This window comes from Helicoverpa zea, chromosome 27, assembly GCF_022581195.2.
Source record: "Helicoverpa zea isolate HzStark_Cry1AcR chromosome 27, ilHelZeax1.1, whole genome shotgun sequence".
NCBI lineage: Eukaryota > Metazoa > Arthropoda > Insecta > Lepidoptera > Noctuidae > Helicoverpa > Helicoverpa zea.
The window spans coordinates 6,464,285-6,488,881 of NC_061478.1; the positions used below are offsets into that span (position 1 = coordinate 6,464,285).

The window sequence follows — 24,597 nt, forward strand, 5'->3', positions numbered from 1 at the left end:
AATTTCGAAGCGGCAAAGATATTTGACAAGAACAGTAGTCAAAATCTACTGAACAGACCTTGATAACACTTTACAGTGATTTCTTTAGGTACTGAAATTATTAAGTAAAAGAGTTTTTTTCTTTGAACGAGCTAATATGAGGAACAATTAGTGACTGGTCCAATTTGAAAAACATTTCAGTGTTACATAGCCCATTTATCGAAGAAGGCTGTAGGCTTCTTTTTATCTGAGTGCGCGTAGTAGTCCCAACTTTGCACAGTGAATCTTCTGATGGAAGCTAGTAGTTTACACATCAGAATAACATATTGGATCATTTTTATCCTCGTAAGGGAAGTACTTCCCTCGGACAGAACACGGGTGAAATCAAGGTAAACTTCTATTCTGGCTATCAAGATGCAAGTATACCCATAGGAAGTACTTAGTACATGTTATGTAGAAACATTATTATTACACAATGTACTAACAATTTCCCACGATAGCATTATGTTTGTCTGTGTGTGTGTGTGTTTATATGTGTTTTGTCAAACAATTAGGTACGGACATAGTTAAAAGTTTATATGGGTATTAGTAGTTACTTGTAGTTTTACTTGTAGTTTTACTCGTTCCTATACTAAAATAATAAAACTACATTATAAATAAAACTACTTTTACGGATTTGCAGTGAGCTCGTTTTGCGTGAATCGGATTGTCAATAATAATCAACAAAATGTAGGGTAGCTGTTTGTAACTAATATATCAAGACGACCAACACCTTAGTCTGCCCGTGACCATGGATGCTGTAAAGGATCCGAAACGTCGGGATTAAATAATATTAATATAACGCGATAAAATCCGTAAAAGTAGTTTTATTTAAATGTCTAATATTCGCGTAAGTGTCAGAAATCAATAAAACTACATTATTTTATTTAGCTGCTTTATGTTGAACTTTTATGTCTAGCCATTTCCCTTCTATGTTGGGGTCGGTTTCTAGTTAAATCAAATGCAGCTGAGTACATGACCATATCTGACCTCCTTTACCACGTAACCTGGGTGATAACACTGGTTGTTAGACATTCTGGCTGAAAAAGCAAATCTTAAAATAGAAAAAGTCAGTCTAACTTTTTGAAATCAGATATTTTTATTCATCGATTCTTTTCTGTAACTAATCGGTTTGTTAACGCTAAAAATAGCGTTAAAGGTTACTATTTAAATATTTCTTAGATGTATTCGCATGAGTATTTTTAAAAAGAATATAAACGTATATTGAAATGACGAGATTCTACGAAATTGATCGCGAACAGTAGGTGGTAACCTACATAAATGTCGAATGTGTTTGCGCACAATAGTTTCAGTTTTGCAGACATTTTAGTTAAGAGGACGAATTGGAATTTTTGGCGCCAAGGATCTCAATTTTTCTCAGTAAATACAAAACGGATCAAAATACAACTTGGTTACCTGAAAGTTCATGATATAAACCTTATTTTGTTAGACGTCAAAACATGATTAGGTAACTGTTATAACAGAGAAAAATATATCAAACGTACCTCTTTTTAAAAAGAGATTCACATATTATGGGCAAACGGGACCGATTTAAGCCTCTTAACTTTTTTAGTAGTTGAGTATATACATACTCTTTAAAATTGTAGAAGGAATTTTTATCAAATTATCATTTCTAAATAATAAAATTACAAAACCATTTTGTCGCTTACGACTTTAGTTATAAGCTAGCGCGCGTATTGTTATCCTCGCCCCGCTCAGACGCTCCGACCCCTTTTGGCGCCTTAGATGCGCGTGCCGGTTATGGAATTATTGTTGACCAATTCCTCGCCTTAAGTTGTATAAATTATCTATATCTTGTAACTACTAGTAAGACCCGGGAGTCGAAGTGTCTACGATGGATATATTTCAACGAACGAATGAATGAACCGATACCAAGTCAAATCATTCAAAATGCCGTCCCCATAAGTTCTACCCCCAAAGGTAATACAAAATTTGCACATCACACATTTGAATACAATAAATAATTTCAGATCACGTAACGTTTACCGTTATGTAAGTGACAGACGGACAGACAGACGTGACCAAGGTGACCTACATAGCGATATTAATATAAAAACAAGGTGAAATTTTATTGGTAAAAGAAAGAATAGTAATGATTTGTTGTTACGTTACTTTAAGTCTTACCAAGGGGTATCGGGTTGCCCGGGTAACTGGGTTGAGGAGGTAAGATAGGCAGTCGCTTCTTGTAAAGCACTGGTACTCAGCTGCATCCGGTTAGACTGGAAGCCGACCCCAACATAGTTGGGGATCATGATGACTAATTATTTATTGTTGAAAACCGGTCAAGTTTGTGTGTTGTAACGTTTCGTGGAGTGCGGTTCTGTAGTAAGTTGGCAGAGAATTAAAATATTTTTGACAAAAATAAATGGCATTTGGACACGATTTCCCCCGTGTGCAGCATTGTGACGCACACAAAATGTATTTTCTGATCTACTCGCTCTAGCAAACAGTAACATTTCTAAACATTCATTGCGAGCGAACATTTCTAAAATGTCCGCAAAATTGCAACCTTTGTGTGCGAATATGATATACCTACTTACCTTCGAAAGATGTAAATACAGTTGATGCATTAGATTAAATTATAAACTAATTCGATCTGATGTTGTAGAATGATATAACAATATTTAATTATTATTTATAAGTTGTTATATACGTATTTAGCGTAATGGAACTAGCCTCACTTAAAATTTTTTGCTGAATCATTGCTTAAAAATAAATCTAAACTCAAGGTTTTTTAACCAAAAAATAACGAAAGCGTAAACATATTTCACCCAATTTACATAGCCTTAACAAGGTGATAAAAAGGTTTAAAAATTACGTAATAATACTGGAATATAATCGTAATATATAACGTTATATAAGCGTTATTTAAAACAATAGTGCTTCACAATGAACGGGGAGAAAGTTTGTGTGCATTCGACCGCGGTGGGTGCGTGACGCGGTTCGACCTTCGAGATAGACCGTTCTATATAGTGGACTGTGATAACCACATTAATATTGTTTCTTGGTATGAGAAAAACTATATACCTACATGTTTATGGATGGCATGTTTTAACGTTTATAACAACACTATCCAAATCCCGCGGTTTCACTTGCGTTTTTCGAAAATTTTTGAACTGTTCAATAGTAAAACAGTATTTTGAATCTTTACTAACAAAGAAACAAAAAGATACTTCCACTAAGATAAGATAAAAAAATCATTTAGGCCTTTACAAATACTTATGAACGTCAAAAATTATAAATAAGTTTGATTATAATTCCCCATTCCAAAAGTATCTTCCTATGGAGAAGAACGGGCAAGAAACTTCATGGTTACTCTTTTTAAAAATTTTCAAAGTAGGCTGTATATCAGCACTTTTTAAGGTCAAAACAAAACGCCCGCCCTTCATTTACTTTATTTTAATTGTGGATTAGTTAGATGAGGAGTCGATTGATCAAAAAATTAAGCAATTGTCAGTCTATGAATGGGTGATTGGTCACCCATTCATAGACCATCTTATCAGGACGAGGTCCTCTGTGTTTCGGAAGGTACATTAAATTGGTTTTCCCCGCTTCTCATTTGACAGTTATGGGTAATCAGAAGTCAGAAAGTCTGACAACCAGTGTTACTACGTCTCGTGTTGATCGCGTAACTGGGTTGAGTAGGTCAGATAGGCAGTCGCTCCATGTGGCACACTGGTACTCAGCTGCAGCCGGTTAGACTGGTACTCAAAGGGTTATCATGCTAGTAAGTTACCTGGTAACTGAGTTGTGAAGGTCAAATGTTAAGTTAGCTTCTTATACAATACTTGGAAGTTAAGCTGTATGTAGTTAGACTGGAAGCTGACCCTAACATAGTTGGGTAAGACTAGTGAGAAAGAAAGAAAGTAACATTTATTTTTATAGAACACAGGTAATACAGATATTGAAACAAACATTTCAGAGACTGTTTTTGAGCTTGTATAAACGACTTCCAAATAGGAAGATGATGTTTTAGGCAGAAATTATTTATAATACTCTTAGCTAACTGTACTCTAGGCTTAAAAAACTTGAAGTTAAGCTACTTACTAGCTAATATAAATTAAATCACTTGTGTTTGCTACTCTCTTGTGGCAAAACTACTCAACCAATTTATACAAAAACTGGCATTTACGTAGATCAAAACCTAGACAATAACAGAGGCTAGTTTTTACCATAATACATGGCGCAATATCTTCAGGATTTCAGTGAAACTTGCAGTTACTTTTATTTTTACATAAACTTATAGGTAACTTAAATATATTCCGTTGTATACTCGAGTGCAGGTAAAAGTGTACTCGGCAAGGACGGTGCAAGGTGAACGTCCTACGATTGCATTCTCTACATACAGACAGTTTATATACTTCTGTATACGTATAATATAGTATATATGTAGTACTTTACTTTGTATTATAATGGGAGCAAAATATATCCGGGCTAGGTTGAAAACTGGTCATACGCGAGTCCATGAGTATTCTTCATGAATCTGTCTTTGCTAGTACTTTATTTATCTCTACATATTATGTAGATATTTACAGAAGTATAAATATTTACAACAAGAATTAAAACTATGCTATAAAAAAGCGTCAAAAAATCCTCCCTTTTTAGTGGGAAAACGATTGCTATAGATTTTGGTGCTTGTCAGTGAAATATACCGATCTTTCCTTATAAAGAAATTATTTCATTTTTAACTTGTACATAGGTCGTGAATAAGTAACAGCCGCAAGGGTTAATCAGTCAAAGGTTTTCATTTTTAACTTGTGTATACTTAGCTCGTGACTAAATAACAGCCGCACGGCTCAGTGAATTAAAGATTAAATAACTCTTGGTGCGGTCATTCCTTGGATAGGTAACCATACCTATATGTCATGACGAGTTTGGAAGCCACGTTACATTGGCAGGTCCCGGCTGTCATTTGAACATCTTTAGCAGTCGTTACGGTTAGTCAGAAGCCAGAAAGTCTGTCAACCAGTAATGCCAAGGGGTATCGTGTTGCCCGGGTAACTGGGTTGAGGAGGTAAGATAGGCAGTCGCTCCTTGTAAAACAGTGGTACTCAGCTGCATCCAGTTAGACTGGAAGCTGACTCAAACTAGGGAAATGGCCAGGCAGATTATTGTGCAATCTATTAATAGTTCTTCCTGTAGATTTAACGTTAGATTTAATTATCTAATTTGTACATATAGTGATCACAATGATAGGAAGTACCACCGTATCGTATATCTCGACTATTGTCTTATGTAGGCACTAGTGATGCACGAGTGTCGATAGAAATATGTCGATAGTTTTTTTTCGATAGATGATTATTTTTACTTCTTAAAATTATTTTTTTTTTACAAAAAACACCTACCAACCTATACTTTGAAACAAAAAAAGTGATGTTTTGAGCAAGTTAAACAAATTCTCTACACGTAAAAAAACCAACTTGTTTTCCTCTTTGGTAAAAACATTTCTTGTAGTAACTTACCCAAGGTTATGCTACAGAACAGAAATACTTAAGTAATGACAGCTAAGAGGTTAGCCTTCCATTTGCATTGTTGGTATTTAAAATATTTACCATACTGTCCATAATTGTCCTGCTTGTATTCTCTCTCCGGTGGTGTCGGATTGTCGTCCCATCGCGCTTTGAGGGTGAAAGAATAACGAGTGCGCCTGTGTCTGCGCAAATGCTTGTGCACTATAATATGTCCTACTCAGCTGGCTGATCCCCTTACGTGAGAACAGCCGCCGTGGTTGAATTTGACCTCGGATGCCTTTAATGACTTTGATTTGCCTTCCACTTGCATTGATGGTATTTAAAATATGTACCATAATCTACTATATCATTCATAGTTAAATGTTATGATTTATATCCTGGACGGTAATTAAGTAGATATGTTTTATGAACAAGCTTTTATGTTTCATTTCTATAAAAAACTATTCCATCTTGGAAACAAATGATAGGGTATGACTGCAGATACGAGTTTGCTTGAAGTATTTACTATGCTAACACTGACTTTCGGCCCTTGAATTTGGGAACTGCTTTGTGCACCCGGGTAAAAATTGCCTTCGTTGATAAGTGTTTTTACACTGAAAGAATTTATCATCTTTGACAGTCCTGTATAGACATTAAATCTACTCAACTAAACAGCTTTAAATCTTGCATCCTACTGCTAAATTAAAAATAACATATTGTCTATTTTAAGACCAAAAGCTAATTAGCATTAATTTAAATATCCAAAACAAACAATAATGCTTAAGAAATATGATGTTCTTGTCCTCAAACTGACCTCTAGACACGCCATGACATACATAACGACATCTAGGTGTTTTGTATGTAGTATTTAGGAAGGTATATGTTCGTTGTTTTAATGGTTATTTTACAGCCTTACTGCTAATGATCACTAAATATATAATGAGTTACTTGAAGTTACTACCTACATTTAGTAAGATTTAATGATCATTTTCAATTATAAGTTAAATTTTATCTTAGGAATAATTATAAATATTTTTATACAAAAGCTGACAAAACGTCAAACATATTCTTATAGATATGTACTTATCTGGCACTTGAAAAATGGGCCTTTAGTGTAAGTAGTAATGCCCACCGATGCGCCAGCGTGCAGAGTGTAGGCAAATCCACCAGGTCTAGTCTAGCAGTGAACGTTTTTAAACTGTTATGGGGATGGTAGTACCTATCTTTGGTTTTAAGGACGTAGTAAATCATCAGGTGACCCCCTCGGTATATAGTGCAGTAGGAGGGCAGTGTCGCACTTCTTATAACTAAAACCCACCTTTGTTATTTTTTCTACAAAGAACATCTTGCTGATTTGTATTTACCTGTTTAAAAGCACATACAGTCCTTGTTCAGTTATTTTACTTGTCCGAAGTTGACTACTGACTTGACGACAGCCAAAATGTATACAGAAAATAATTCTACAAATATGCGAGGCATCTAATTAAGGATTTGCAAAGTACTAACAAGAACCGTATACATATGTATTCATGTCAATTTATACGTCACACCTCAACTTTGCCTTATTACGAAATTAGGTCACCTTTTGTCACTTATTCATACAATTTTAATTTTAAATATCCTATGTTTCACCAACCTCTTTAAAACAGTTTTACTATTTCAACATAAAAACACTAAAACCTATGTAGCCTCGAACCTCGATAACCTCGAAGATTCTACATTCAAACATTAACATTATCGACCATTTTTTCGTTTTAGCACACTATTTTTATAAATAAAAATAAATGTCCCAGTTTCAATGTAATTTTATAACACAAGAACGGTCTCATCTATCCCAACCAAATGTTTAGGCTTTGTTCGGACTAATTAATAGATGTTATATATGAAGTTTGCACAAACTCGGTCGAGCGGTTCTTCATTTAAATCTCATTTTTTGTCAACAGACACTAGCAGTAAGTAATAATATTTATTTAGAAGCAAAACTTTCCAACTAAATATGTGTCATAAAAAAATCTTAACATACACATTACATATAAAATTTTTCAATCAAGTAAAGCATCTTACCGCACATCGAGCGTACCAGGCCATTAAGAGGACAAATTGGAAACTTTGGCGCCAAGGATCTCAATTTTCAAACTCAGTAAATACAAAACGGATCAAAATACAACTTGGTTACCTGAAAGTTCATTATATAAACCTTATTTTGTTAGATTTCAAAACATGATTAGGTAACTTTTATAACAGAGAAAAATATATCAAACATACCTCTTCTTAAAAAGATATTCACATATTATGGGCAAACGGGACCGATTTAAGCCTCTTAACTTTTTTAGTAGTTGAGTATATACATACTCTTTAAAATTGTGGAAGGAATTTTTATCAAATTATCATTTCTAAATAATAAAATTACAAAACCATTTTGTCGCTTACGACTTTTAGTTATAAGCTAGCGCGCCTATTGTAATCCTCGCCCCGCTCAGACGCTCCGTCCCCTTTTGGCGCCTTAGATGCGCGTGCCGGGTATGAAATTATTGTTTACCAATTCGTCGCCTTAATTATCGATAAAAATCGAGCATACTAGGCCGGTAATTATCGATAAAAATATCGATAGTAATGTCCCATCACTAGGCATAACAACGCAAGGTCTTACATTTCACTTCGCTCCGTATGAAGTAAAGGGAGTGCTTGTTTATATGTCTGTTTAAGGCTGTTGTCGTGTGATTTGCCTTTATATAGCTTGTATATTGATCAATGAAGTTTATTTTACATAATCACTTTTAAATTATCTTATCTAGGGAATAACAAGCTTAATTTCCATTCTCATCAGGGATAGCCTACTTGTATTCTGATTCCCCTATCAGAAAGGGCCCCCCTATAAAGAGGTCAGATCCTCCTTAAAATCACTATATATAGATCGCTCCTTGTAAAGCACTGGTAATCAGCTACATCCGGATAGACTGCAAGCCGAGCCCAACATAGTTGGGAAAAAGCTCGGAGGATGATTCGGATTCCCCTACTTTCTAAATGAATTTCATCCAGATATTTAAATGGTTTTTTTTTATCATGTTGGATGTAGGCGACACGATTCATATGTAAAGAACATTAAGATTTTTATACGTAAATGATAAAAAAAATAGACTTGCTCTTTGGCGTAACTAAAACAGTGTTTTTCCTTGTCCACAGGTGGAAGTGACAAAATGAAGCGATCTAGACACAGATGGGTTGGATTTAGTTTATTTTGTAAGTATTTTATTTAATATTTTCTTGTACATAAGCGGCACTGGTCGATCGATTAGTTAAGGTGTTTAAGAAACGTCGAACTAGTTCCACGATTCCAAAGAGTGGGTCTTATGGAGAAGAACCGGCAAGAAACTCCATGGACACTCTTTGTTTACTCTTTCCATGTTATCGATGCGAGACTTTCTTTGTCATACCGATATCCTCCTCCGTCATTTGAACATCTTTGGCAGTCGTAACGGGTAGTCAGAAGCCAGTAAGTTGGACAACCAGTCTTAGTCTAGTCTGTGTTAGTCTTGAACCTGAGAAAGGACGTAGGCTACTTTTTACCTAGCTGCAGGAAGTGGTCATCCCGGGTCGTGTGAGAAACCATAAGTGTCTTCACGAATGGCTAAATGATAAAGATTAAAACATCAAGTATACATTTTTAACACCAAAAAAATCAAACCGGATTCACATCTTACAAATTCAAATGATTACATAACACATTTATAAGCTCTTACATACATAAATACCATGGAGAACGAAATGACTATCGGAGGTGCCATAACGGAAAATCTCCTAAGAAATTAACCCGCCAACATGCGAGTGTACGGGGGACGAGGAACGTTACTGTCGCCGCCCTTATACGCCGTCTTTAGCCCCAATCATTTTTAGGATTCCGTACCCAAAGGGTAAAACGGGACCCTATTGTTTTCGCTCCTCTGTCCGTCCGTCTGTCACCAGGCTGTCTCTCATGAACCGTGATAGTTAGAGAGTTGAAATTTTCACAGACGTATTTCTGTTGCCGCTATAACAACAAATACTGAAAACTAGGATTAAATACATATTTTGGGGGGCTCCCATACAACAAATGTTATTTTTTTGCTCATTTTTGCTCTGGTACGGAACCCTCCGTGCGCGAACTCGAACTGCACTTGGCCAGTTTTTTTAATACTAAAAATCGTTGACAGATGTCCCAAAGAACCCGAACGCCTCGTTAATTCACTAGTATCTCATAGTTTTGGTCATACCCAACGTACGTATTGGAGCCAGAAGAAGGCGCCTGACCTACCTGTGTTACGGCCTCTCCGCTCATCATTCCGTACTCCGTGATACATACATACATAATAATATGTATTTAAAACTAGTATGCCAATTCTTAGTAGGCAAATTAAAAATGTCATTTTTGGGTATTTTTATTGTTTCTACGCATGATAAGACCTTGGAAAGATCTAGAATATTAAAATTCCGAGATTTTAAAGCTACCTTTTTAGTCTAGCTTAGTGGTTGCAAAACATGACAGCTGTTGTCAGGGTCTACCTATGTAAGTTCTGGCAGAAATCAAATTAAAAAAAAGAACTACAAAATCTGGCCAGCCTTTTCCCAACTATGTTGGGGTCGGCTTCCAGTCTAACCGTATGCAGCTGAGTAGCAGTGTGTCACATGGAGCGATTGCCTATCTGACATTCTCAACCTAGTAATCTGGGCATACCGATACGCCTTGCTAAGACTGGTTGTCAGACTTTGTGGCTTCTGAATCCTCGCAATGACTGCCAAGGATGTTCAATGACAGCCGGGACCTACAGTTTAACGTGCCATCCGAAACACAGTCATTGATATCCAAGATATACTGAGAAAGTACATACAAACTTCAAAAAATTGCATTGGTACTGCAGGCATTTGTTGAGACCTTGAACTACAATATTAAATAAAGTAAAAGGCACATTTTATTGTTCTTAGAAATATAAAATTATTCAACACTAACAAAATTTTATGGAAATATGACTTGTAATGTGATCCTACTAAAATTTATTGTGCAACTTATTTTTTTCTAGTGATCAGTATTTCACACTTAGGTATCAAAATGGGTGAATAGTATTATTATGGTAAAAAGTGCACAAAGGTATAGTGCTTTGTTAAAACCAAAATTAATATTTGTACAATATAACATTTCTTATCTGTACAAGAAAGTAGGCAGAAAAGGCCAATTAGTTAGCTTTATTTTAGGCCTTAATAATTAACAAATAAATACTCATATTTATAGAGGTACTAGCTTTTGGCCGCGACTTCGAGTGGAATAGTGACTTCCGGCAGATTTTTGGTTTGACCAATAGATGGCGCTATATGTCTGGAATAAATTTTATTTTATATTTTTTTGTAATAAAAACAGTTTTATGTCCTTTCTCAAGTTCCAACCTATGTCTGTACCAAATTTCATACAAATCGGTTCAGTAGTTTAGGCGTGAAGAAAAGACAGACAGACAGACAGAGTTACTTTCACATTTATAAAAAAAATAAAATAATGTCGCGACACCTTTTCACACACGGTCGGTTAGCCCCATGGTAAGTTATTTATTAACTTGTGTTATGGGTGCTAACACAACTGATAAACTACATATAGCTACATATATACATATGTATAAATACATATAGTAACACCCAGACCACGGCCAACAAGCAAGCTCATCACACAAATATCGACCGAACCGGGAATCGAACCCGGGACCTCAGGTTCGGCAGTCCGGCTTGGTGACCTTTGCGCCACAGAGGTCGTCATAACTAATAAGTTAGGATAATTAAAAGTAAATAAATAACAAGATATTCACTGTGCATTGTGCAATGCCCTCTATCAATATTTTAACTCATTTGCTTGAAGGGCATTTTGCCACACGAACTATCGATAAAGACATAACATTTTATCGACACTTCAACACCACTATAACCCATAATACTAATTGACATATACGATGATCATTTAACATAAGTTGCATCATGAAAAGTCAAGGACTTGCAAATGGTGAAACTGCAGCACAAATGTCAAAATTTGCATTACATAAAATGGCTACTTATATGAAGAATTATGTAAGACAAAAACTAGCTGTTTCCCTTGGTTTTACCCGTTTTCCTGAGGGAAATACTTCCCGTACATAGATAAGGAGTAGCCGAATAAATAAGCCATATTTCTTTCAAAATCTGTTCAGTAGTTTTAGCAGTATCATCATCTCCCGAGCCTTTTCCCAACTATGTTGGGGTCGGCTTCCAGTCTAACCGGATTCAGCTGAGTACCAGTGCTTTACAAGGAGCGACTGCCCTATCTGACCTCCTCAACCCAGTTATCCGGGCAACCCGATACCCCTTGGTTAGACTGGAGTCAGACTTACTAGCTTCTTTATTCTGACTACCCGTAACGTAGTTTAACAAGTAAAGAGTAACAATCACACAGACACGCATAAATATATCCTTTTGTAGGATTTATTAAATTCTTGACCGTTATTTGAAGCTTACTAGTTTGAGATAGGCACCTACGTGTTTTCCGCTTTTATCTCTGTCCTTTTCTACCCCATATCTTGCATCTCTCTCGCACACCGACCAGTTTCACTCCCCACCAGGCAGGAGGCGACGAGTGTTCTCGGCGGCCACAGTTCGTCATTGGCGTCTTGTTTTCCGCCCGAGAAGGTTGGTCTAACCAACCGCTGTAGTATTTCGTTGAAAAATAAACTCAGTGCTCTCGCAGAACACAGGTGAGTTTATAATATTTTATACAATTTGTTAACGGTTTTACCGTTCGATATTCGATTTTGCGAAATCAAGTGTTAATATTTTGTACATCTACCCCTTTTTTGTCACGAGTTTCTTCCGTGTACTTTTTTTTTTTCAGTAATTTGTTTTCAGAATGAGTGACTTATAAAGCAAATACGGATGCGGTAAATAATAAAGCTACCACAGCCCGTGCACGTGACTATGGAAAAGAAAGCAAGCCCGAAGTTCCTAAGGCACCTGTGGCCCTAGTTCAATCCTGCAAGGCGTTCAACTTTTTGACAAAAAAGAATGGTGTGAGGTGCGGTCCAACCAGCATCTCCTTAGTTCGGACTGGTCACTACCGCACTTGAAGAGGGCTGGTGGTGTCAAGAAAGCTTTTCGGCCTTGAAAGACTTGGTACGCTCCCCTCGGACTGCCAGTAAGTCTGTTAGCCACCCCCCATGGGGGTCGGCTCATTATTACGGCGTGTGATGGTTTTCGGCCTTGAAAGACTTGGTACGCTCCCCTCGGACTGCCAGTAAGTCTGTTAGCCACCCCCCATGGGGGTCGGCTCATTATCACGGCGTGTGATGGTTTTCGGCCTTGAAAGACTTGGTACGCTCCCCTCGGACTGCCAGTAAGTCTGTTAGCCACCCCCCGTAGGGGTCGGCTCATTATCACGGCGTGTGATGGTTTTCGGCCTTTGAAAGACTTGGTACGCTCCGCCTAGGACTGCCAGTAAGTATACTAGCCACCCCCCGCAGGGGTCGGTTCATTATCACGGACCCGCGCAGGGTACCAATCTTGCATTTTGCGAGTCGCAGCATCATTACAAAGCAGGGACCAGTAAGTATACTAGCCACCCCCCGCAGGGGGCGGTTCATTATCACGGACCCGCGCAGGGTACCAATCTTGCATGTTGCGAGTAGCAGCATCATTACAAAGCAGGGACCAGTAAGTATACTAGCCATCCCCCGCAGGGGTCGGCTCATTATCACGGACCCTCGCAGGGTACCAATCATGCATGTTGCGGGTCGTACCATCATTGCAATCTACCCTCGCAGGGTGGCTTTTTGGATCGACTTTCGAAGAGTCGCCATTATAACCTTCCCTCGAAGGGAAATGGTAATCACACTCACGCTGAATGGCGTGTGACGCAAAACTCTAAAAGCTCCCTTGGGATATCACGAGTAAATTACAATAGGAACCATGTCCAACAGAGGAAACAGAAAGCGTCCAGGACCGCAGGCGGACTTTGATGCGTCCAACAAGGCACGTAAGTTATGACTTTCCAGGCGGGTTGCCTAACATTATATCAAGACCAATGGAAAGAAATGGGAGCTCCGCCTTTCTTGTTAAAAATAATAACTGGGTATCGCATACCATTGGCCAAAAGCCACCTTTGATAGATAATGCCAGATTTGACCAGAGAGTCCAAAGAGATGGATGTCGTCATATCCCAAATGATAAAACAAAAAGTTCTATTGATAGCTGCAAATTCTGCCAGCTTTCTTTCCAATATGTTTCTTGTGCCCAAAAGGCGACGGAAAGAACCGTCCAATACTCAATCTCAAGGTTCTCAACAAGTTCATAATTACGGAACCCTTCAGTTTAATAAATGTTTTTCGGGTGCTAGAGTTTCTTCAGAAAGACGAATGGCTGTGCAAGTGGATCTCGCCCAGGCTTACTTCTACCTTCCGGTAGCCGAAGGTCACAGATATGTTCTTCGACTAGTATACAGAAGACGACTGCTTCAGATTACGTGCCTACCATTTGGCTTAAGCACGGCACCCAAGACCTTCGCCACAGTGACCAATTTGGGTGGCTCAAACTTTGAAAACTCAAGGGATACTTATAATTGTGTATCTCGATTTTCTGGTGGCTCGCCAAGATATATTTGCCTACTTTGGGATCATTTGCACCATGTTTTGGATGGCAAGTGAATAAATCGCAAGCATTATCAACAAGATAATGACAAAACGCACTACGTGACAAACAGCACGACAAACTTAGAAGACCTGCATAGCTTGATAGGACTTTTAAACTTCGCAAGTTTTCGTTGTTCCATACGGCAGACTGCATTACCGGGCTCTCCTCACTATCCTCAATGCAGTGTTGAACAGCAATCTATACCTACCCTATTCATGGAACCGTGAGCCAAACGGTGAACAAACCATAAAAAGGGTTCTTATAAGTCACGATTGAAGTAATGATCATATTTTATAAAAATAACTACGAAAGTAATATACTGACAACATTAGAAATGATATTTTAGAACGATGTCTGTGGAACTTATGCAATCTTTTCAAACTTAATTGAAATCAAATATGTATAATAAATGCCGTAAATTATTTTCTTAATTTTAATGAAATATGTAGTAAATCGTTTACATGTAAAATGAACCTAGAAGTCTTGACTGTCATACATAGAACCCTACTTAATTGAAGACCACAGATACTAAGAACATTTTACATAAAAATGTGACGTTTTTGTCATCGGTCGGGTTATACCCACCATTTTGAAAAAGTGTCATTCTTTGGTTACATTATGGGCTCACGGCTCGGTGAATGGAGTATAGCAATGTTGAACCTACCAGCAGATACCTTAGCAGATCTAAAGTGGTGGCTGGTCAGCTGCCACCAAACCTTGGATATTCATTCGCCACTTCCCTGTCACCTTATAACCACGGACGCCTCCGATGTAGGATGGGGGCACAACTGAACGGAACTCCCGTAATGGGTTCATGGAACGAGAGAGAAAAAGGCTTTCACTGCGATCTGAAAGAGATGCTTGCAGTATTAACTGGAAAATCACGGCAAGTTGCTAAAGAGATCAACAGCCATTTTTCAATGCAGAAATGGGACTGTGGTGTCATATCTAAGAAATCAAGGTGGCACCCGATCAAGGAGCCTACCGAACTTGACGTACAGAGTATTCAGTTATCTTGAGCTGTATCAAATCTATCACGTCGTGAATCATATACCAGCCCTATTCAACAGTCAGGCAGACCATCTCTCCCGACACAAACCTCCACCGGAGTGGCATCTTGTATCAGCAGTGGACCTATTTGCCTCGAAGCGAGCCCAGGGACACATAGTTGTGTACTACGTGCCCCTAGATCTGAAGGACCCGAAAGCGGGGTTCCACGATGCATTTTTCTCAAGTTTTTGACTTACCCGCTAGCATGGGTATTACCGCCACCTTACCTTATACCGTAGGTCCTCAGTCATCTCAATTCAGGAACGGGAGTTAATCTCATAGTAGTTCCTTCGGTGGCACCAGGTATTTTGGCGAGCAGATTTGAAGTCCCGATCATTAGCAGTACCCTACACATTGATGAACCTCGAGCAGAAACCGATAGACACAGCAACGGGGATACCCCCTGCCAAGGTCAAGGAAATGGGGGGGGGGAGGGACAAGGAGTCTCTCCGACTGAAGTCTTCTTCAATCCACACGCGACACTTATCAATCAGCTTGGAGTCGATGGTTAAATTGGGGCGAAAAGTATGAAATTGGATCCTATGAATCCTTGAATCCCTATTTGGACCTATACTTACCCAATTTTTAGCGGACTTACACATAGTAAATAAACTAGCATACAATACTATTTTATTACACAAGTCAGTTATAGCTACACTATGCAATGCAGAAACCACTCTAGAGCTAGGTTCACACGTTCTAGTCGGACACATTTTAAAATCAATAGCGCTGAGCAAACCTGTTCCCCGGGAAGCCGTCCATCTGGAATATTGACCAATTGGTAACCTACTTAAGTGCAGTAAACGTAGACGAGAATAATCCATTTGCAACTTCCAGGCACACTGCTGCTCTTTCTTTTGCTAGCTTGTTTCGGAAAGGCGAGTCCATGATCTTTCCTTGCTTGCAATAGACCCAGAACATTTCAAAAACAACAAAGATAATTTAATCTTATGGCCAGTCTTTGGCTCTAAGACCGACAGTTCTAGTCATAGGCAGTCGGGTTGTTGTTTGATGGATAATCAGGAAAATATAAATCTAAGTCCAGTGTATTGGGTCAGAAAGACTAAAGCCTTGTTAGAAGATAGACGGACATCGGCTAATTCCTTAAATTTATTTATATCCGTTAGAGGCCAACCAAAGGCAGGCACCCGAACGATGATGCGGGTGGATTAAGACATTGTTAAAAGAGGCAGGAATAACTACAACCCCAGGAAGCTTCCACTCGGCGGTAGCGTCAAAATCTGTGTTGACAATATACCTTTGGACGATATATTAGCAAAGGGTAATTGGCGATCAGGCAATACATTTGCCCATTTTTACAGAAGGGAAAGATACCCACTAAATAGAAGTAGCAAGTTATCTCGATTATTTAATTAATCCAGCTGATTAATGTCTATATTTTTGTTACTATTGTTATTAAGAAGTATCGCAATGTTTTTGTTAATTACTATTAGAAAATGAAATCAATTTTTGCTTTTGTTCTTGCATCTCTCTTTTAATTTTTATTACTCATCCTTCGAGCCCCTTTCCCAACTATGTTGGGGTCGGCTTCCAGTCTAACAGGATGTAGCTGAGTACCAGTACCAGTTAACTTTGATTACATTAGTATTCCAGGATGCAATACACATACTTACATGTGATTACTCGTGTACCTAAGTACCTATTTACATACACAATTTCATTGTGCTTTTGCTCACATTGGCGTCCACTTCCACCAGGCGATAACAAACACGTCTCAAACTAGTAAGCTTCAAATAACGGTCAAGAATTTAATAGCAGCGTTTTACCTGAAATAAAACGCATATTAAATACTTACCTTATTTGAAGCTTACATTTTAATTTCTGCCTGGTGTTTTCGACTCAATGACGAACTGTGGCCGCCGAGAACACTCGTCGCCTCCTGCCTGGTGGGGAGTGAAACTGGTCGGTGTGCGAGAGAGATGCAAGATATGGGGTAGAAAAGGACAGAGATAAAAGCGGAAAACACGTAGGTGCCTATCTCAAACTAGTAAGCTTCAAATAAGGTAAGTATTTAATATGCGTTTTATTTCAGGTAAAACGCTGCTATTATGTACGAACTGTTTTCTCGCGGTTTCACCCGCGTCCCGTGGAAACTACTGTCCGTACCGGGATAAAATATAGCCTATGTTACTCGGGAAGAGTGTAGCGCCCCAACAGCGAAAGAATGTTTCAAAATTGACGACCTCCCTCTATGGCGCAATGGTCACCATGCTGGACTGCCGAACCTGAGTTCCCGGGTTCGATTCCTGCTTCGACATTTATGTGATGAGCATGCTTTTTGTATATTTAGCTATTATATGTAGTTTATCAGTTGTGTTAGCACCCATAACACAAGTTAATTATTAACTTACCATAGGGCTAACCGACCGTGTGTGAAAAGGTGTCCGGACGTTATTATTATTATTAATCGGTTCAATAGTTTCGGAGCCCTTTGGGCACAAACAAACAAAAAAAAAACATTTGTTACGTGATGAATGATAAACATTAAAATACCTTTCAACAGAAGAGTCCTTGATAAATGTTTTTATTAGAATTATCCTTAAAGTTCAATAACATATTTCTGAGAACATGCGTTTTGTGTTTTTCCGTTATGTAAGCTTGCGGTTTATGGTTGAAAGAATTGGTAATAATGTATGTTTAGTCTAGGTTTTTAAGTAGTTTGTCCTTGACTTGTAATGAGTTAACTATTTCATTGTATCTGATGGAATATTTCTATTGTTTACTATCTTCAGTTTGGTCCAGGTTTTAATCTATGGTATACTTATTCTACTTTATACGGTTCAACTTTGCAATTCTGAAGTTAGCGACCTGACTCCTGCCTGAGTCGATTCGTATAGATGATATCCAGCACCTTTGCTTGTTGGCTTAACAAATAACAACAAACTTCTTTGTCGAATAAAAAAATATATATTATAAACAGCCGTATTGTGTACCCCTTTTTGGGAATTTGTCTAAAAACGTATCTGTAGTTCATAGGGCCTATGATCTTACAAGATTAATGCGTTAGACACAATTTAATCTTCTATCTTCACCTAATTTATTTTATTTTCTTTAAATATTTTACATACATTCAATACAAACTATCCACTAGATCAGAACCAACAGTTTTTTAACATGTATCCCCTCACAATTGCAGGTATTTCCCTGACACTCCTGGCGATCGACGTGCCCACCACGACAGCTGTGAAGGCCACTTCTCTCATCTTCTCCAAGTCCTCGACCACTGCAGCACCGGAGGAGGCGCCTGAAGATGGCGCTGAGGTCAGTATTTATTGATACCTACTACGAGTACTAATATTATGAAATACTAGCCTTTTTCGCGCGGTTTCACCCGCATCGCATAGGAACCTGTTCACGAACCGGGATATAATATAGCCTATCTATGGCATTCAGAAACATTGTATCTATCTATTAGTGAAAGAATTTTGGAAATCTGAAACTTATACGTACTTCGTACACAAAAGAAGCCAAGAAAGATGTTTAGGAGCACCGTGCTGCTCCCCTCATCGCTGCCACTGTGGTGAGGCTGTCACCAGCCTCGGACACCACGGCCTGTCGTGCAGCCGTAGTGCGGGCCGTATTGCGCGGCACGCAAATATCAACGACATTATACGTCGGGCTCTTGTTGCCGTCGGGGTGCCAGCTGTACTGGAACCAAATGGCCTGGCACGCGACGACGGTAAGAGACCAGACGGCATGTCTTTATTCCCTTGGAAGATGGGTAGGCCTTTAGTATGGGACGCAACCTGCGTCGATACTCTTGCGCCATCCCATCTTCCAAGTTCTGCGTGCTGTGCTGCTGCTGCCGCTGCGGCTGCGGAGAACCTCAAGCGGCGGAAATATAGTGGCCTTGTCGGCAACTATATTTTCGAACCGTTTGGGGTTGAAACCCTCGGGTCGTGGGGTCCGAATGCGCACACCCTATTTAAAGACCTGTCTAGGCGGCTGGTTGACGCTTCTCGTGACCAAAAGGCTGGCTATTACCTCGGACAAAGGATCAGCATGGCCATCCAACGAGGTAATGCTGCCAGCCTCTTGGGTACGCTCCCAATTGACAGCGATGGGGATGAATTTTTTGACGCCTTTTAGATATAGTGTATACATATTACATATATATATTTTTTTTTGTTCTACTAGGAAAGTTTTTTTTTGTGTTGTAAATATGTATATAAATTTGATTAACTATATTGTCAAGTTTTATTTTATTGTATATTTTAAACTGTTCTTAATAATATAAAATAGTCTTCTCGTTAAGTAGGCTATCTAACACGAAATATTTTTTTCAAATCCGATCAGTGCCTAGATCCTATTATTAGCAGCTTCAAACAAACTCTTCAGCTTTATATTTTTTTGTTTAAATTGTATTTCACTTGTATCCTAGTTAATTGACATTTAAATTGCACCTACAGTATTTCACCTCAGAAAAAGCTATTACATAATTATATTAGAAAATTCCAAACATCATCCAAATTATGTTTTTTTTTTTCTGATTTAAAAACTTGGTTAATGGAATTTTATCAGCTTAAAGCTTTGGTAAAATGATTTCCTTCGATAAGACTACCTTCATTGATTCGTCCAATTAAGATCAAACACATTCTATGTTTTAAATTAAATATTTGAAATTACTACTTAATTGAAAACCACATTATAACTTAGTGCCGCAGGCAGAATCCAGTTAACCAAAAAAATAGGGGACAGGACAATCCGGTTTCTTTTTAATATAATTTAAAATTAAATAAAACCAGCTTCATAACGACCAGTAGAAAATATATGTATTCAAGGCTGTTGACTAATCTATACTGGCTTATAGTTATGAAATATTTATACATAGGAAGACATAATAACTATGACGCTTAGAGGGAAAGTTATGCTAGATCACGTCGGTTTAATATTATACGAATATACATAAATATATTAGTGTGTATATCTTATCTATCGTATGTATACGATACGATACGACATACACACTTATATATAATATTCACATTAATTTTAAAAAGTTAAAATAAACATATACAACATGTAACTTAATTAACGCACATCCTGAAATTAGTTTGTTCAGAATCGTTTACTGAATCGATTTATATCATTTTTAATATAGGTAATTTTTTATCCCAAAAATAATTAAAACTACGGAAATTATTGTCATATTAACCCTGTACAGTCAAAACAAATTCAAATAGACCGTAACTCAAAGTAATAAGACTTCGTGTATTGTCGGCTTTTTCCGTAGTTTCGTTATGTTGTGTCGAGTCGAGCGCGATATTTGCGTGCGCAGCAGTGGCGAAGGGTGGTTTAATGAAATAGGGAAGCCGCAGCAAAAAAAAAAACTGGGGGGGGGAGTACTCAGGGATGGGGGGGGAGAGGTAATGGAGGTAATTTCTCAGTCCACCTTTTAGCACTGACTGAGAGACTGATAGTTTGAACATGTTTTCTCGAGGAATTCGGCAGATTATTAATATCTATAAAACTTTATTATCTTTAGTTAGGTATATTAACTAGGTACTAGAATCTGAGAAAACTTGGCACTAGAAACAATACATTTTAAGTATTTAATTTACAACGGCCTGTTAGCCATTGATATTTATCGTAGGTATTTATCCGTCAGGACGTTAGTAATTTTAATATAGACGTAATATTGGTAGGTAATTCATCCGAGCGGCGTGCCCGAGTTTTATAACACGTTTTTATACTCAAAACTTAACCTTGAAAAATAAGTTCCTTCCTAAAGTAAACAATCTGTCGGATCGGAAAACAGTCTAATGCGATAAATGCTATAGGTACATTAAAAAGAAACCTGATGCCAACTGTCTACGTATCAAAATACATCATTTCAACGTAGATATCTCTATTTTTACTTACCGACTGACAGTTGTGACGTCTATCGGTGTAGATCTGTGTCCATACTTTTAATTCTTAAAAAATAATAAACACTTGTTTCGGCTCAGTGACTTTATTTATAGTGAACACAGTGAAACATACAGTGACATATATTAAAGTGGTTAATAAAAACAGTGCTTAAGGTTCTAAACTATACAAAACAATACTTACAGTGACTTTGCGAATTGAGTTCTACCCTCTATTTTTAATAAGTGTCGGATATTCTCGTCTCTCTCGATTTGACAGACCGACGGCATAGACAGAGGGCTGATATTCTCGTTATCTGTCAACGATCGACATCGAGTTAACAGCGCCATCTAGCGTGTGAACGGCGAATCACCTCAGACGCAAGTTACCTATTTGCCTACCATCATGCCTGGTGTCAATTGCCACGGTTGCGGTCGCTTTATGGTACCGGCAGAGGGCGCTAAATGTGGTAAATGCAAAATGGCGTACCACAGAGGGTGCGTAGGAGTTGTAGCAAAAGGCGTTGTCCCTGCAGGCTGGCGCTGCCCAGAGTGTAAGAAGAACCTGTTAAGGGACAATAGGGCGGATACTCCAGTCAGAGGTCTTGCGGAAAGCCCTCCCTGTTCTAGCACCAGCCCTGTAGAACATACAAGCGTGGTGCCGAGTTCACCCAACACCAGGACTGTTAGTTGTTCCAGCCCTTTACCTGAGACCGTCGGGCAACAATCTGCGAGTCTATCGTCTGTTCCTCCTGCGCCGCAAGCTGGCTCCGACTTGACTCTAGTGGAGGAGTTGAGGGCGATGCGTGCTGACCTTCTGGAGTTCCGCAGCAAGATGCTGGAGGAGATGATGGATCTTAAATTATCCATGCAGAGCTGCAATACCCGTATTGACGGCCTGGAGGCCAGAATTAATGCACTGGAACAGCGGCGGGAGACCTCCCCTTCCACACATTCATCCGTGGAGGGGATTGTGGAAGAATTAAGGAGGGAACTGAACGACAGGGATCAAGACCTTCTCAGTAATGACATCGAAATCTCAAATATTCCCGAGAGCACAGCTGACAACCCGGTTCACATTGCCAAGGTAATAGGCCTCAAGTTGGGGGTCACGCTGGAGGAACGTGACATCGTCAGTGCGGAGCGGGTGGGCGGTAGGCAGCTCAACGCCACAAGCTCTGCCGGTCCGGCGGTGCCGCGGCCGCGCGCCATAGTGGTACGCCTGGCGCGGCGCGATGTGCGCGACCAGCTGCTGGCGAGTGCGCGCGTGCGCCGGGGCGCGACGACTGCTGACCTGGACATGTCTGGCCCGCCGCAGCGTTTCTTCCTTAACGAGCGCCTCACTAAAACTAATCGCCGGTTGTTTCGGAAGGCGCGAGACGCTGCTAGCCTCTTCAGCTGGAGGTTTGTTTGGACGAAGCGAGGTCGCATACTGGCTAGGAAGGGCCCGGGTGACTCCACCCAAAGAATCCGCACCGACGAGGACATTGCTGCGATTATTGGATCTGTCAATGAAACAACTTGATTACTGTCTGTTTTTATTATTTTTGTCATTGTGTGTGTCTAGCATTCATGAGTGGGGGAATATGCGTCACACTCTTTTCTATCAGGGGGTTATCATATTTTGCTTATATGGTGAGTCAAAATTGTTTCAAATCTATATAACTATATTATATAAACACGTTAAATCTTACACTAACATTTCACAAAAATTATTATTATATACATTATATATAGAAGCTATACACATTATATATCAAAGCTATATACACAAACAATATCTACAAAAACTATATATATTTTATACAATAGCTATATACATTATACACAAAAAACTATATACAGTACAAACAAAATCTATATACATAATTAAATTTACAGTACATAACAAATGCAAATGACTCCAGCTAAATACATCAAGTTTGGTTTGTTAAACGCAGGTTCACTGGGGACTAATCAAGATCAATTTCTGATAGCCATGGGCAACTATTCCGTGGATATAATGGCTATCAACGAAACTTGGTTGCGCAAGGGTGAGGATGGCCGCGCGCCTAGTGTGCCTGGGTATAGACTTAAACACATACCGCGTCCCACGACTGTCCGTGGTGGGCGAGGCGGAGGGGTCGCATTTTACCTTAAAAATGGAATCACTGCGCGCATCAGACCTCATCCTGAGCACAGCAATGTGGAACAGCTCTGGCTGAACCTCAATGTCAATAAAAAAAAACTACTTATTGGCACTGCTTATCGTCCACCATGGCTAGAGTTACATACTTTTCTGGACGCCTTGACTGACAGCATTAGTGGGTTGGCACCTTATGATCATCTGATTCTGTTGGGAGACTTTAACGTTAATATGTTAGATGTTGACAGCACAAAAACGAAAGAACTTACGGAGTTTCTCAATCACTTGAATATTCAACAGCTAGTGCAAACACCCACACACTATGTGGGAGACAGTAGTTCGCTAATTGATGTTGTCTGCACAGATGCTCCTACTCGTAACGTCATTGTGAATCATATTAGTGAGCTTGGCCATCACTCGTTTATCACATGCGAGACAATTTTTAAAAAGCCTACGTTCAAACCCAGGTCGGTTGTATTTCGTCCGCTCAAAAACATACTGGAGGACTACTTCATAATGGATTTGGGGAATATACCATGGTCATCGGTTGGTGACATGAGTAATGTTAATGATATGGTGCAAACATTTAACTTCTTTTTGAATCAGCTTTTTGATCTCCATGCTCCTCTCAAAAGCATGACCTTTAAAACCCGTCCCACTCCGTGGATAACTGATAATGTTAGGCTAATATCGAAGATGAGAGATGAGGCAAGGGCACGGTTTCGCAAAACTAAGTTACCAGGACATAAGCAATATTATCTTCAACTCAAGCATCAAGCTATTACGGCCCTGGCTAGCGAGAAGAAATCATATTTCACAAAGAGCATCAATGACCATATTAAGGACCCTAAACTGTTATGGCGCAACCTAAAGTCTGATGTGCTGCCAGATCACACGCAAAGATTACTACCAGGACATTTCAACAACCCTGATGAAATTAATGCTGCGTTCCTGGATGTGCCGGGCAACTGTCATCTAAATGTGTCACAGCAGTCCTACTTTGAGACACATAGCTTTGGTGATGCCACATTCAGTCTTACAACGACCAACGCCGAGGCTGTTCTTAAGATAATTAAGAGCCTGGGATCTAATGCACAAGGTATCGACTGTATCAGCCTTGATATGATATCCCTTGCTTTGCCTAATGCCTTGCAAGCCATTACTGATATAATTAACTGCTCTATTACCACGAGTACATTCCCTGAACTATGGCGATGCGCTATCGTCCGACCCATATCCAAAAATAATAATCCAGTCAGTACAAAGGACTTGAGACCTATCAGTATTCTGCCTTGCCTCTCCAAGATTCTAGAACGGGTAGTCTACTCCCAAGTAGTAAATTTTCTGGAGGTAAATAAAATTCTTCCAGATCTGCAATCAGGGTTTAGACAGGGTAGGG

The 24,597-nt window shown here is 39.0% G+C and overlaps 2 protein-coding genes across 5 annotated transcripts in view; both read left to right on the forward strand.

Moving 5' to 3' along the window:
- Window positions 1–24,597, forward strand: part of LOC124643564 (proteoglycan 4-like) — an 84,204-nt gene that overhangs the window by 45,010 nt on the left and 14,597 nt on the right. For all 4 annotated transcript variants that reach the window (XM_047182576.1, XM_047182579.1, XM_047182577.1 and 1 more), the window contains 2 exons: window positions 8,673–8,729; window positions 18,364–18,488. In XM_047182576.1, coding sequence (XP_047038532.1) covers window positions 8,687–8,729; window positions 18,364–18,488 — 168 coding nt within the window. In that variant the 5' untranslated portion in view covers window positions 8,673–8,686. The remainder of the gene's footprint in view (window positions 1–8,672; window positions 8,730–18,363; window positions 18,489–24,597) is intronic.
- Window positions 21,098–22,776, forward strand: LOC124643565. The gene has a single exon (XM_047182580.1). It carries the CDS (start codon window positions 21,480–21,482, stop codon window positions 22,596–22,598), a length of 1,119 nt encoding a protein of 372 aa, XP_047038536.1. The 5' UTR covers window positions 21,098–21,479; the 3' UTR covers window positions 22,599–22,776.